Source organism: Toxotes jaculatrix, chromosome 19 (assembly GCF_017976425.1).
Source record: "Toxotes jaculatrix isolate fToxJac2 chromosome 19, fToxJac2.pri, whole genome shotgun sequence".
Lineage (NCBI taxonomy): Eukaryota > Metazoa > Chordata > Actinopteri > Toxotidae > Toxotes > Toxotes jaculatrix.
The window spans coordinates 3,243,069-3,256,612 of NC_054412.1; the positions used below are offsets into that span (position 1 = coordinate 3,243,069).

Here is a 13,544-nt window from a genome sequence, read left to right on the forward strand (position 1 = left end):
ATTTGTTAATTCACTAAACCTTCTCCTCCGTGTTTTCAGAGCACCATGTCATAAACCTTTTCTCTACTGGCCACTGTGTCCTTGTAAAAACAACTGGACTCCACAATAAAGGCCTGGTGCAAACTTCACCTCTGGCTCATTGGTGTATAATGGGGCTGAGATTAAATTAAATTCCATAATGTCTAACAGGAGCCAGGGTACAGCTAACAGCTGAGCTGACAACTCACTGGCACTGAGCTCAAATGAGTTCCCAATGATCTGGAGAAACTTAACAAGGTAATAATTCATCTTCCAGGGGATGATTCACACATTCACCATTTTGGTCACTAAGATCTGGTGGGAAAAGCCCTCAGGGCTTGTACTGATAGGAGTTCATAAGGGCAGCTAATATTAGAGTTGGACAGTTACAAGACTGCTATGAAAGAAGGAGATCTAAATAATTCAAAATATTCCTCAAACTTAAAATATTACGATTAGAGCAAAGACATTTTGGAAACTTTGTCAATTTTGACATTTTCACCCCTGCATGGTTCTTCATCTATATTCAGCAGGTTATGGCCTCTCCCTGAAGCCCCTGAAGCTCGGTACACTGAGTGTCTGTTAGCAAATATGCAGTGTCACAACAGGATTTGACCTGCTCTGGATTTAGAAACGGAAAGATGCACCTGATCTTGTGGGTGAGTCTTCATGGTAATATGATGGTTATAGACAGCTGTGTCCAAAAGGATGGAGAGAGGAGGTGGAAACAACCAGAGGAGAGACAGATGCCACTGTCGCCTCTGGCTGAGTTTAACTGTATCAAACAGGGTGAATCTACACAGTCCCGAGGGACTGGAAGCTGTTTTATTACAGCTGATAAAGTCTTGCCAAACGAAAGACTGATATTGTCTTTAAAAACCCTGCACTGCTCAAACCATGATTAGAACGAGGGACGAAGACGAGTAAAGATGTGATCCAAGAATTACATCGTCAGTTTTTTTTCTTGTTGTAAACGTTGTGGTTTAATGTTCTGCAATTTGGCAGCACTACAGTTACTGACACTGAGACAGCGGACGCTGCACACGTTTATCAGATTAATCAATCAACCCTGCAGAGTATTATCGACACTGCATCCAAAATGCCACAATCACTCAGCCTCTACGTAACTAGACAGATCATACGTGAGCGGCACAAACTGTATTTACAGAGCTGCGCTGACAAGACGGTGAATGCCGAGCGCTCTGGATGAAATATTGTTTGTGACTGAAATTGTTGCGCCACGATGAAAAGCTGCTGCAGCAGTCGAAGCCTCGGATCAAACGACGATCTATCTTCCCTGCAGTTACCAACTCATTTGTGATTTAAATAGAGCCCTTCATTTTAAATCTGTGTCCAACATGTTACTGTGATTTTGATTTCAAATCAAGACTTAAGGCAGTTTAAGCTTAAAATGCTCAGACTACACGAAGAATATTCACAGCTAAATCAGCTAAACTCATAAAAATTTGTAAAAATTATATATTTTTTAACAATAAATCAACAAGAAGAAGAAGAAGCACCTTTTCCACGACGGTCTGTGCTGCTGCAGTCGAGCCATTTCAAGGACCAGTTGTGTTTGTAAGCTCTTCTACACAACATGAACTCTCTTTATAGTTAAGATCAACCAGTGGTGCTTTTCTGCACTGACCTCTGATCAGCGGGCTGTTACAGAAGCATGGACGCCATTTCTCAGGATAACCCTGCCTCTTACAATTTTTGTTTGCATGAACACATTTGCTATTGCACATGAGTTACACTTTAAGAGCCACTTAATTCAGCATCGACCTTTTCAACTATTCATCGAACACCAGCACAGCCTGTATATCTCCATCTAACACTTTATTTAAATACAAGACACATACACGAGCACAGCTGCTTACACGAATGGAAATACATGGGAAGAGCTTTTAAATTGGACTGACTGTACTTTGTCGATGTTAATACAAGATTTGGAGCAGACGGCATCCTTCTCATTATTTCTGGCTCCTTCTCACTGAAGGCTTTGGGTTAAAAAAAAACACATTTTAAAATACTGGTGAATAAAGCATATCCAAATTATGGTTGGTCGTCTGCCAAAGTTGTTGGTTGAGAAGATAAGGATTGTTGCCTGCCAAAATTTTGGAAGGATATAGGGCTGCTAGTAAATTCCCAACCAGGGAAAAAAAAACAAAAAACAAATCAGCTTTTTCCTCAACAACCATGATCATTTTCATACATGGATATAACTTTTATGGACATTTTATCTGTGATGAATCAAGGGAAGAAAAGAAAAAATGTTGCTGGATATTAAAAAGGATATTTCAACATTTTCGATCTGCTTTTACATTTGACCTAAGAAGCTTCCAGTTTTCAAGTTATCAGCTGTTCAGATTCGTCCAATTTTCAAGTCAAGGTTTTCCTGCAGTGTTTTGTAGCGTAGGTGGGCCACCTCGCCTATAATAACAGACCACCCAACATACTCAAAAGGTAATACTCTTTTGAAATAAAACATTAACCTTTAGGTCCTTTCATTTTTCTGCTCTCTGAATAGCAGAGGTTCAACTTCACACAGCATATTCCATATATTTAGACAAGTTACTTCAACTCATTTTCATTTATGCCATCTGAAATCCCAGTTTTAGCTCAATAGATTTCAAAATCTGAACAACAGAGAGCATTTTCTGTTGTAGTTCAAATAATGTAACTGTTAACAGATCTGCTGATATTTATCTCTCATGTTTTCCGTTGATTATTTGGAACGGGCCTCCTGGACTTTCATTTTCAAAGCTCTCGAACACTTTGAAACCACAGTCCAGGTTACTGTATTTCAAGAAAATAGCCTTAGGTATGGAAAGTGGCTTCATTACATAATATTCCAAGTCAGGCAAATATTATTGTCATACATCATGTTCTATAGGAGTTGGAAACGGCTGTGACAAGGCCCCGGGGCCAGGCTGTCTTATTTACTGATGGAAGTGGGTCTGCTGGAGCAGTCAACTAAAACCTATTTACTTTTCTATAGCACAGACATGAGGGACGGATAGTGCAAGGGAAACAGAGACAAAGACTAACACAGGCTAATCTCACAATTAGTATTCACACAGCTGCTTTGCTCTCTCTTCCTACATTTACGTATGATAAATTCCGGTAATGAAACAGTGGATGGAATTTACACAAAGCTGATTGAATTTCCTCATTAAACGTAAGAAGGCAATCATTAAAAATGAGTCTGTAAATCTTCCGCACCGTATAATGAAATAGCTTTAGTCGGGGTTCTGGCATTTTTCCCATGAGGTTTCCACGGCAAAGACTGAACTTATGTCTTTCAGTGAAGGAACTTGTATGAAAATATCATCACAAAACATATCTATTTGACACAGTCCATTATTTTCTTCATCCTCAACACAAAATTACATTAAATCAGATTTTAATTTTCAACACAAAGATTAAAGACTGATAATGTCTTCCCTTCTCATAGACTGTAATTCCTTAATTACAGTCTTTTTACAGCAGAAAAAAATGTTTTGAATATTTACCAAACAAAAGTAAACTGGAAATCAATATTGACAGACAACAGGGCGGCAAAACATCAGAAGAATCACATTAGTGCCTAAACTGAGCAAAGCAGGTCTAAACCGAGGCTGTGGCTTCAAACTACCTTCATAACATCCTGCGTACGAAAGCTCAAAGTGCTGTCATCCTGTCACTTCTGTAATTTGACAGCAAAATGTTACAGAAACATATGAAACATATCTCAAAATCAACTCTGTTTTACCAGCGATGTGAGATACAGAGAGACTCTGAGCTGTGGTGTTAAAGAATAACGCTGCGTTATGAATTCAGCTCTTTGACTTTTAATGTTGTAAAGATTCCAAGGTAAAAGTGCACAGAGGATCAATGTGAGGCTGCTATAATCAGACAGGAAACTCGGTCGAAATGTCCCTGAGTTACAAAACTATAAATAAAAAAAAACTATCATTAATAACCATGCAGAGCCAATCACAAGCCTGGTGAGTCAGCTTCACAATCACAGAATGTTTGCTAAAGGTATTTGGTGAGACACATTACATGAATAACCTAATGAATACCTAGTTTTTCAAAATGCATCCCTTTGATTTAAAATGAATATTTAAAATGATCATTGTAGACACTGAAATCCACTAGCACGTGACTGAGTAACTGAGTTATCACTGCAGTTCCCCGCAGCTCTACAGAGCATTTTAGCATCTTTCAGATCATTGTTTTGGTTTTTATGGTCCAACAATCTTAGCGCTTTGGATCACTCTCACCAGTCTTAGTGTCGTTTCAGCCAGGAGGGAGCTGTTTTTATCATCTGGGAAATATGTTTTTGTTACAGTGGAGGAAAAAAAAAAAAATATATATATATATATGAATGGTTTCTCTTCTACTGGCTTCACTGATGCAGATGTAACACAGGGGGGCAACGATAAAAACAACGACAAACACTGAGAAGAACTTCAACCCAGACCAAGCATGTGAGTTTTACTTTGGTGGCAAGAGATAAGTCTTATCAGCAGAGGGGGCACAGCTACCTCTTTCACACATGAATGCCATCTTATCTATTCAAGAGCTTGCAATGGCACTACACTAAACCGTCACATACAACACCCCCCTGCACGTGCACATCAGGAGCTGAAGGTGTCTAAACAAACTGGGTCAAAAAGAGAAAGAAAGAGATCTGAACAAATTAAAAATCCTCTTCCCATTCTCACAATCAGTCCGAATAAATAAGTATTCGTTATATGTACAAACACTTAAGAGTGCACATAATAACACCTGCAGAAACAACATGTACAACCCTCTAACACGGCGTCAGTGAAGATTACACATTATTGAATTAGACTGCTGTTTATGAGATCGACTCCTCTGCTTTCACTCGTTTTTTAATATGAACCAAAGCAGTTTTATCTCCGCGCTTTCAAGTCACTGGTCCCTTGTTCTCTCCACACAATTAGAAGGAAACCAAATACACTGCAGATTAAATGTGATCATGCTACTATGGTTTTAATGAGTTGTATTGATCCTCTGCCACTGGCGCGTGTGCTGCCATAGCACATCTGTGCTTTTAGCTTCATGTGTACTTCAGCTGTAGTCCAGCTTTTACACCAACGATCTCAAAGAGCAAAGCATAATTAAACATGAGCAGCGACATGCAGTGTGCGTGTGGCTGTGGGGATAAGAAAAGACTCGCTAGTTCCAGTCACAGCCGTGAGGCCACTTTCATAAACAAAGTGTGTGCGAGCACATGTGTGTGTAATATTATTAACGAGGCCCTGCAGCCATCCATCAGCATGAAAGGAACACGGAGAATTAAGATTTTCAGAGAAGAGTTTCGAAAGTGTGAAAAAGAGACACAGAAGAAGACAGAATGAGACGCCCCGCGTCACCACCATCATTAACAGCACAGACACCAACAACCAGAAAGCAGCGCAAACAGAATATAAATATATGATAAAGCTGACATTTAGAAGTCATCCATAGATGGATGATTCTAACTGACGGCCAATTTGGCTGCTAATCTAAAGGCCAAGGCTGCTGGTGGCAGGGACAAGAGATCAATCGTGTGTGTTTGTGTGTGCATGGTCTCTCACTCACCAAATAGATTGCTGGAGTGGCCTTGCTTGGAGACGGGCCTGAGCTCATTGGAACCCCAGGCATAGCGCCTGTAGCTGTCCCACGCATGCTTCATCATCTGACAGGGAGGAAGAGAGGGCGGAGGAGGAGGAGGAGAGGGAGAGAGGGGGAGAGGGAAGAGAAGATGAGAAATGAAGAGAGTTGAAGAACAATCAACTTTGAGCTGAAAAAACAGAGAATTAAGTCGTTTTCGGGTCATTATAATGCTGCGTTGTGTTCATAGTCCGAGTGATGGTGGATTTTTGAGGCTAACATCAATAACTGAGATTTTAAAATATAGATTCAAAACAAATTATTCATCTAAGCAGATATTTTAATAAGGATCCCTTAAGTTTGTTTTTTTAAAGAACTGTGATCAAGGTACATACTGAACAGAACACTTAAAAAAACCCAGAGCTGCAGCTGAGATCATTTTATTAATGAATCTGTCATTTGTTTTCTCAGCTGATGAATGATTTGTTGCCTAAAATGTCAGGGGAAAAAAACCTGGTTACATAAAGCTGATGTGAGACAAAACTCAAATGTCTTGTTTTATTCAAGCAACAGTTCAAAACCTGGACCAGAAAGTTACTCAGTTTAAAATAACTGAAGACTAAAACCAAAAAGCTGCAACCAGACAACTCTTGGCCTTTTCACTTAAAAGAACGAATTAATTAAATTAATTAATTATAAGACTTTCCTACAGCACCTGTTTACTGGTCTGGGTCTGAATTTGTTTGCTTCAAGTTCACCACAATTTAGCAACCACACCCACATGAAAGCTTTACAGTTCACACTGGTCAGAAATTTGATCAGTGAACCTCCTTTGGTAAAATCATCAAAGACCGGTGAACAACAGCAGCATCATGTGACCATCATGTATGTTTCACTATCACATGATCTGAAAGTTACATCCATATTTTAAGAAAACTTTCCTCAGCGATGGATCTGAGCAAACTGACCGTGGTCTCTGTTACGTAACACTTACTTACATACAGATGGAAAAAGTTCTGCTGCTGAATCATGGTTCTGGCTTTCGGCTTTGGCTGCACAGTTATAATAAGTGACCATCTGAGGTAGCCGCATAACTTGGCCCCAAATAATATGAGATAATCCTCTCAGTCTTTCTGCATTCTTCACACGTTCACCCCAAATATTTATCTCAGCTTAATGGTATTTAAATCAGCGCTGTAGTCAGTTCTTGCTTCCCACTATCGCTGTTGTATCACCCACCGGTTTAATGATGCAGCTCTTATCATATCTTACAAAGCAACTACAAATGAAAAGAGAGCACTGGAGAGCACTGAGCAGACACCCGTGCTCAATACCTCCTTCGAAGATGTGAAATTACATTTCCTCACGATCTGATCAGTCTCTGCTAAAAAGTCTCAAATCCAATCACAAAAGGAGAAGCTTAAGCCTGGGGGCTCTGAAATTAATGAGTGGTGTGTCTGGACAGGTCTGAACACCGAGCTGAAATCAATAATAACACAGGTACAGCCTCTGTCAACATGTTCGAAAACAACATGAAGTGAAAGTGAAGTTTCTTATTCCCAATAATAATAATGTGTTCTTTCTGAATTGAAAGTCGGATAAATGCATAAAAATTTCAACATAAAACCGTGTGGATCATCCTCTTTATTATAGTTATGATTGATAATAAAACATTATTTTGTTAGACAACACTTGATCCAACACATGCAAAGATTTAATCTTTCAGAGGAGTAGAGTTTACTATATAATGTTATTCTGCACATCAGGTGGCAAACGATCTATTGAAAATGTCCGTCAGCCAATTATGATCAGTGGCTGATCGATTGGCTTGTTCCTGCGACAAACCAGACCCAAACATCGCTCGGTTCCCTGTGAAAAGGAAGGTTTTCCTGTGCTGAGTCCCATTATCCGGTGCTGAAACCACCTGATTCCCCAGCAGCAACGACTCAAGTTTCATCTTATTTTAATCCGGTGTTGGCTGGAGGCTCGATAGCAGCGTGAAGACTAGTTTCCGATCTAACACTCAGACTCATTTCAGTCTCAGATGTGGCTCCTCCTTCAGCTCTGCGTGCGTCTCTCCTCCTAATCCAGGTTATATAGCATCTTTCCAGAGCTTTCCGAAACCTGCCTCTGGATTAGACACACTGAAACCCTTTATCCTCCACCTTCAGACGGAAAATCTGTTCATACACATTTCAATGATAGTGTGCTCTTGTCATACATAGGCTTTTACCGGTACTATGCTGTAACCTACAGCATATATGGGAAGACTATCTGCCACACGCACCAAAATCCCAGCTTTGTGCACCTGAATACAGCACACCACATACACAAGAATTCAGCAAAGCAAAAGCGAAGCTGATGCACAGGCTGCACAATCTCCCCCTGGGGATGGAATTACTGTACAATACACCCTCTGTCAGTACCCACATCCTGCTGCAAGAATAAATGCACATGTGCCTGTGTCTGTGTGTAGCTACAACCAGCAGCGCTGAGTGGCACAGTCGCCTGTGTCACTGCTGCTGACTCACTGTTAGTTAGCTCATTCAAGGGCAGACAGTCGCTAACAATAACAACAATCAACTGTGGTAATTTGAAAGGCGGGTACAAATGACCACAGCGGGCAGGAAACCAGCAGGCCGACGGATCACTCAGCGAGCGTGCCCGGTCGCCCCAGAAACCAAAGCTGGTAAAGTAAACCAGCGGACCAGTCAATCGTCGAGTGAACTGTTTCGTAAGTCGGTCAAACTGGAAACCAGAGTGGAAATCTGGTTTTCAGTACTGCTGCACCAACCCACCTGTCTCACAGCCACCGCACATACAGTGGCACGAGCAAGACAAGCTTAAGTGGAGCTGTATAAAATATAAATGAGCCTTTGAGAAGTACACCATGAAAACCTCCACTATATTACAACTAACATAAAAGACACCATAAGATCACGTTCAGTGGAGGCTGCAGAAACCTAACTCAGACGTTTCTGTCTACGTGATGCTGCACTTGGCCCATGAGCTCCAGAATGAATAATGGCAGCATAGGTAGGGCTGCAGCTGGCGACTATTTCCACCATCAATTAATCTATGGATTATTATCAACTCAAATTTAAGATGCTGGAACCTGAAAATGTTTGACACATACATACAATACACAATAATCAAACCTGATTTTTTTTGTACATTAATGGATTTTTAATTCTAAGGATTTGCAGTTGTAGTGTGCACCAACAACCACCAGGAGGCATCTGCAAGCGAAGTGATGTTTACAGATGTGCAAACAATACGCTGTTTATAAAACAGTATAACACATATAATGGCCAAATTTTGATACGCTGTACTGCAGCTTTTTGGCCTGATATTGTACAGCGGACGATCAAAAGATTATAATGATTACATCCATTTTGTATTTTTAAGAATACACGCCCACAAAGTGCTGTGCAGGTGCTCAGTAACAACTGCGAACATCAGAAAAGAGGGATGAGTGTGTGCTTCGTGTTGCGATGCTCCCAAGAGTTAATTCTTTCATTCATATTGTGAGTTTGATTGACAATGTCTCAATCAAAGATGGTCTTCAGCAGGTTGCATCATTCAAGCAGAAGAGCAACGTGCATGAATAGGCTCTGATTTCACGCTTTTCACTGAACAACTGTTATTAGATTGCATCGCATGTGGGAATATGCCATACGATGGCGCATGAGTATTAAGGAAAGCGTAATTAGCAGAGTTATCTCTCAGTCCCTGTGCTCCGTCTGCATCGCTCACTGTGACACAAAGACAGCACACACTCACTTAAACACGTTACATACATCTGTTCTTTCTTTTATTTTAACCTTCGCCAGGCTCGGTGTTGCTTTAACCTTCTCTGACACGTACACATCTCATGAGATCCACAACGCTGCTCTGTCGTCACATGTTCCCTTCTTTTAAAAACACACACGCACATACATACGCATACACACGAACACAGAACAAAAGCCACTTCATTTGCATAACATCTCCCACACACATCAAAAGGACAGCCAGCGATAGCTTTTCTCCATTTAAACCCACTAATTAAAGCTAGTGAGCCTGCTAATTACTGCTCCTATATGCATGTCACATTAAGAGATCTACTCAAATACTCTTGTTCCACTCCACACGCCACACTGCAATACATGAAGAGGACTAGAGCTGATCCAGGGATGCTGAGATCAAGACGACAGAAAAAGAAATTAGCACTGGGTATCCAAAAAGGTGATTTTTCAGGTATTTACATTATTATTTTGGTGAGTATATTGTATTTATAGGAGTTAGCATGTGAGTCCATAACTTGCTTTACAGCATGTTTCTCGTCCATTTGCATTATCTTTCCATCATTCTGTGAATGTTTTTGTTTACAGTTTTCTGTGAAAGGAGGATTTGAATTGGCCCAAGCCAATCACTAGCATCCAGCCACTCTGATGCAATTTCCAGTCAGCAGTGAGACAGCACTAGCAAGCATGTAGCAAGCACACTTTCAGCATGTTATTACTGAGAATATGTGCTGTTTATGTTTACGTGCTAGTTTAAAAAAATTTTGTGGAGCAAAATGAGTTCTCTTCACCCAGTCGGAATATTTTTTTTTTTTTTGTACCAGGGAAGAGAACTACCTCTGTTTTAACATGGACGCTTCCCAAGAAACAATGGAGAGGGTGTGTTTACTTAATCCGAGACAAACGAAGCGTCTTCTTGCCTGAGTCAGTGTCTTATCCTTTCAGCAGACAGAGGGTAACAGGCTGCGTAGCCGGGCTGGCTTACATTATGCCGGCTAGTAGTAACAGTCCCACCTCCCATGCTGACTCAACAACTTTCCAATGTTTTTAGTCGTCTGACACAAAGAAGAGACATGAGGAAAAACAGGTGGGGCAGGATTTTAATAGTCGCTAATGTTTGTTTATATGGCCAGCTGGGACATGTTAGCAAACCAGCAAACCAGCAAACTGTCTTGTATCTCTTGATAAAATGTGAGACCTGGGCAGCAGTTTGGAGATCTGGTACCAGGCTGGGATTTTCATAAACATGTCATCAGAATTACATTTTGACACACAGTGCGAAATGACAGCCAATTACAAGGTGCTGGGTGCTGTTGTCTAATTCAGTGTGTAAATCTAAGTGTGGCTCACACAACTAAACATTCCTGTGTATTAACGCTTATTGGATTTAATGCTCAGGATCCCTATGTGTTGACTCTAATTGGATTAACTGCTGGGGATTTTCTGGGCTGACCGCTGTTATTAGGATCTGGTGGCTGAAGCTATTTCAGACGTACAATGGCTCCATGCTAATTGGCTCTGTGTTTAAGGTGCAATGGTTTTCTAGGGCACCAGCATCAAGTCCAATCTAGCAGGAAGATCTTAAGTATATACACACCTGCTCTTGTCTCAAGCGTATGCAGACACATAGACACACACACACAGCAAAGGATGAGATTATGTTCTACAGAAAGGCTGTGTGAGAAGTGTTGACAATCACCCTGAGTGTAGAATCACCTCCTCCTCTCCTGCTCTTCAATTCATTCCTATTCTCTGATCTCCCCCTGCTCCACCTCTCCTCTCAGCCTATTGATCTGCCTCAGTCAGTGAACTAATAACTGTGTTGTGTTCACTGATGACATACAAGCACATATACACATGGTCAGTACACACATACACACACACACAGCCAGAAATTTGTCCTCACCTCTGTACAACTGTTTCCTGTCAGCAGGAAAGCTAATGGAGGAGAAATTGTATTACAGCATGCTAACACATAGCAGCAGGGAATGAAAAGACAAAGCCACAGGCCCAAAAATAAGGAATTCTCCTAACGTACAGATGAAGGTCTGTGCTCACGTTTGCTTTGGTGACTAATGTGGACCAGAATTTGGTCGTTTTGTTTTGTTTTGTCTTTTTTTCAATGAGAATGTGAGAAGTAAAATAGAAAACCTGATTTATTAACTCAGTTGTGCAACTGGGAGTCAGAAACCTTAGCTTACAGTTTTACTGTTGACTATTCTTACTGAAATGAAATCTGGGCCAACAGACCTGCACCTCTATCACTGCACTACATAAAAACTAACTAAGAAAGACAGGAGGCATTGTTTAATCACAGCGGGACTCTTAGCAACAATCAAACAATATTTCTATATTAATAATATAAAGGGATTAAAAATAGTAAACTGGCTGAAATGTAAACAAAAACAAAAGTGGAGCACTGCAAAATGCAAAAATGCAGCTCACAGAGGGGATACATTAGCGGAAACCAATAATAAGGGCAATTAAAAAAGAGAAAAAGTTGTGTAGCACTCTATTAAGTGTGTATTTGGAGCCAAAAGCTTACAAGAAAGAAGCAGCTGCCAATAGTAAACAGCTAAAACTGTTTTATTCTGGATTACAACACATGGCTACAGATAATATATTATTACTGATGGACCCTATGGAACATTTTTAATTCAAAAGAAATATGATGAATACAGTTTAATTTTAAGTGCACAAGTCAGAGTAAATGTGAAGGATTTGTCCTTTTAGCAGTTTGATAATTACAGGCTCAGATCTCAATCTAACATAACAACTACTCTCTACACCACCATCATCATCAAAAACACCAATTTTAGGTTTTCCTGCAACAGTATTCAGTGTTTTAAAGACAATACAGTTCTTTGTTTAACACACGGCCAAAAGTCCTTGATTTCAAGAGCTTGAATTTAGGACGTGGGCAAGAAATTTTCCACAAAACAAATCTTAAACGGAAAAACTGGACTACAGGAGGGAAGTCCTTTCCAAGTCTGGCAGCTGTTTCCTGGGCAGCATGACAAACAGCATTTCACTGACATAAAGTTAAATATGTGTTAACAATACGACAATAAGGCCCAACCAAGTTGTACGCCACAACTGATGAGTGGTACACAAGTCCACCTCTGAATGAAAACCTGGCATTGATCCAGTGTGTGTACTTTACTCAGTGATGACGGCAAATCATTAACTGCTGTGCAAAGATCTGGGGGTTAATGACCCTGTTTGCTCCAGGGTGTCTCAAGTAATCTGTAACTGAGGGAATGTGTGTAAAACAGGAAGGAGGGAAAAAAGGGCGTGTGTGTTCCCACCGGGGCTGCTGTGGTGAAAGCGAAGCTGAAACCGAATCGTGATTCGTCTCCGGAGAAACGCTTTTGGCTAACGCCCTTGTAACAGGTGCACTGTGTGTGTGTGTGTGTCAGAGTGCGTCTGTGTGTGAGAAGAGAGAGGGATAGTCAGAGAGGGTGAGAGAAAGAGGATGGGACTTATACAGATGCATACAGAGATGTAATCACGTGACTATGGTGGCCCTCAAGGTCCAGCACCAGCCCAGAACTCACACCGAGGCCCATGTTGGTGTAAATGGGCTTATGGCTGTTGGGTAGATAAGGACATCAGAGAGCCAACTGGCACGTGGCCCCTGCAAACCTGAGCACACACACACACACACACACACACATCTGGCTGCCAAAGAAGCATCCCCTGTGAGTGTGTGGTGAAGTACAGACGCTTGACTGCTTCACTCCCTGCCATTTCAATGAGAGGAAGATAAAAACAGAGTGAGACAGAGAGACAAAAACCCTGGGTCACAACAAGCAAGGAGATAAACAGAAGGCAGGAAAATAACAGACTGCACGCTGCGTAAATAATATGAAAAATTATGCTTCACGTAATAATTGTAAGAAATAAAGTTAAAAAAAAAATAAAAGGGCAGTAATAGAAACAAATTAATGAAAACATGTCCATAAAAACCTGTTTACAAAATAAAGATGCAACAACAAACCATAACAAAACAGAGGGAGAAGAGAAATGCATTATTTGGTGACGATAATGGAAAGGGCTCAGCGGGCCACTCGTGATTTTCCACTAAACCTTTCAGCAAAGTTTGAGCAAACTTTTGAATTATCACTTTGAACT

The 13,544-nt window shown here is 40.7% G+C and overlaps 1 protein-coding gene across 1 annotated transcript in view; it reads right to left on the reverse strand.

The window, feature by feature from the left end:
* The window catches only part of man1a1 (mannosidase, alpha, class 1A, member 1), a 112,593-nt gene that overhangs the window by 76,779 nt on the left and 22,270 nt on the right, over window positions 1–13,544 (reverse strand). Inside the window, exon 2 of the mRNA XM_041064062.1 lies at window positions 5,614–5,710. Coding sequence (XP_040919996.1) covers window positions 5,614–5,710 — 97 coding nt within the window. The remainder of the gene's footprint in view (window positions 1–5,613; window positions 5,711–13,544) is intronic.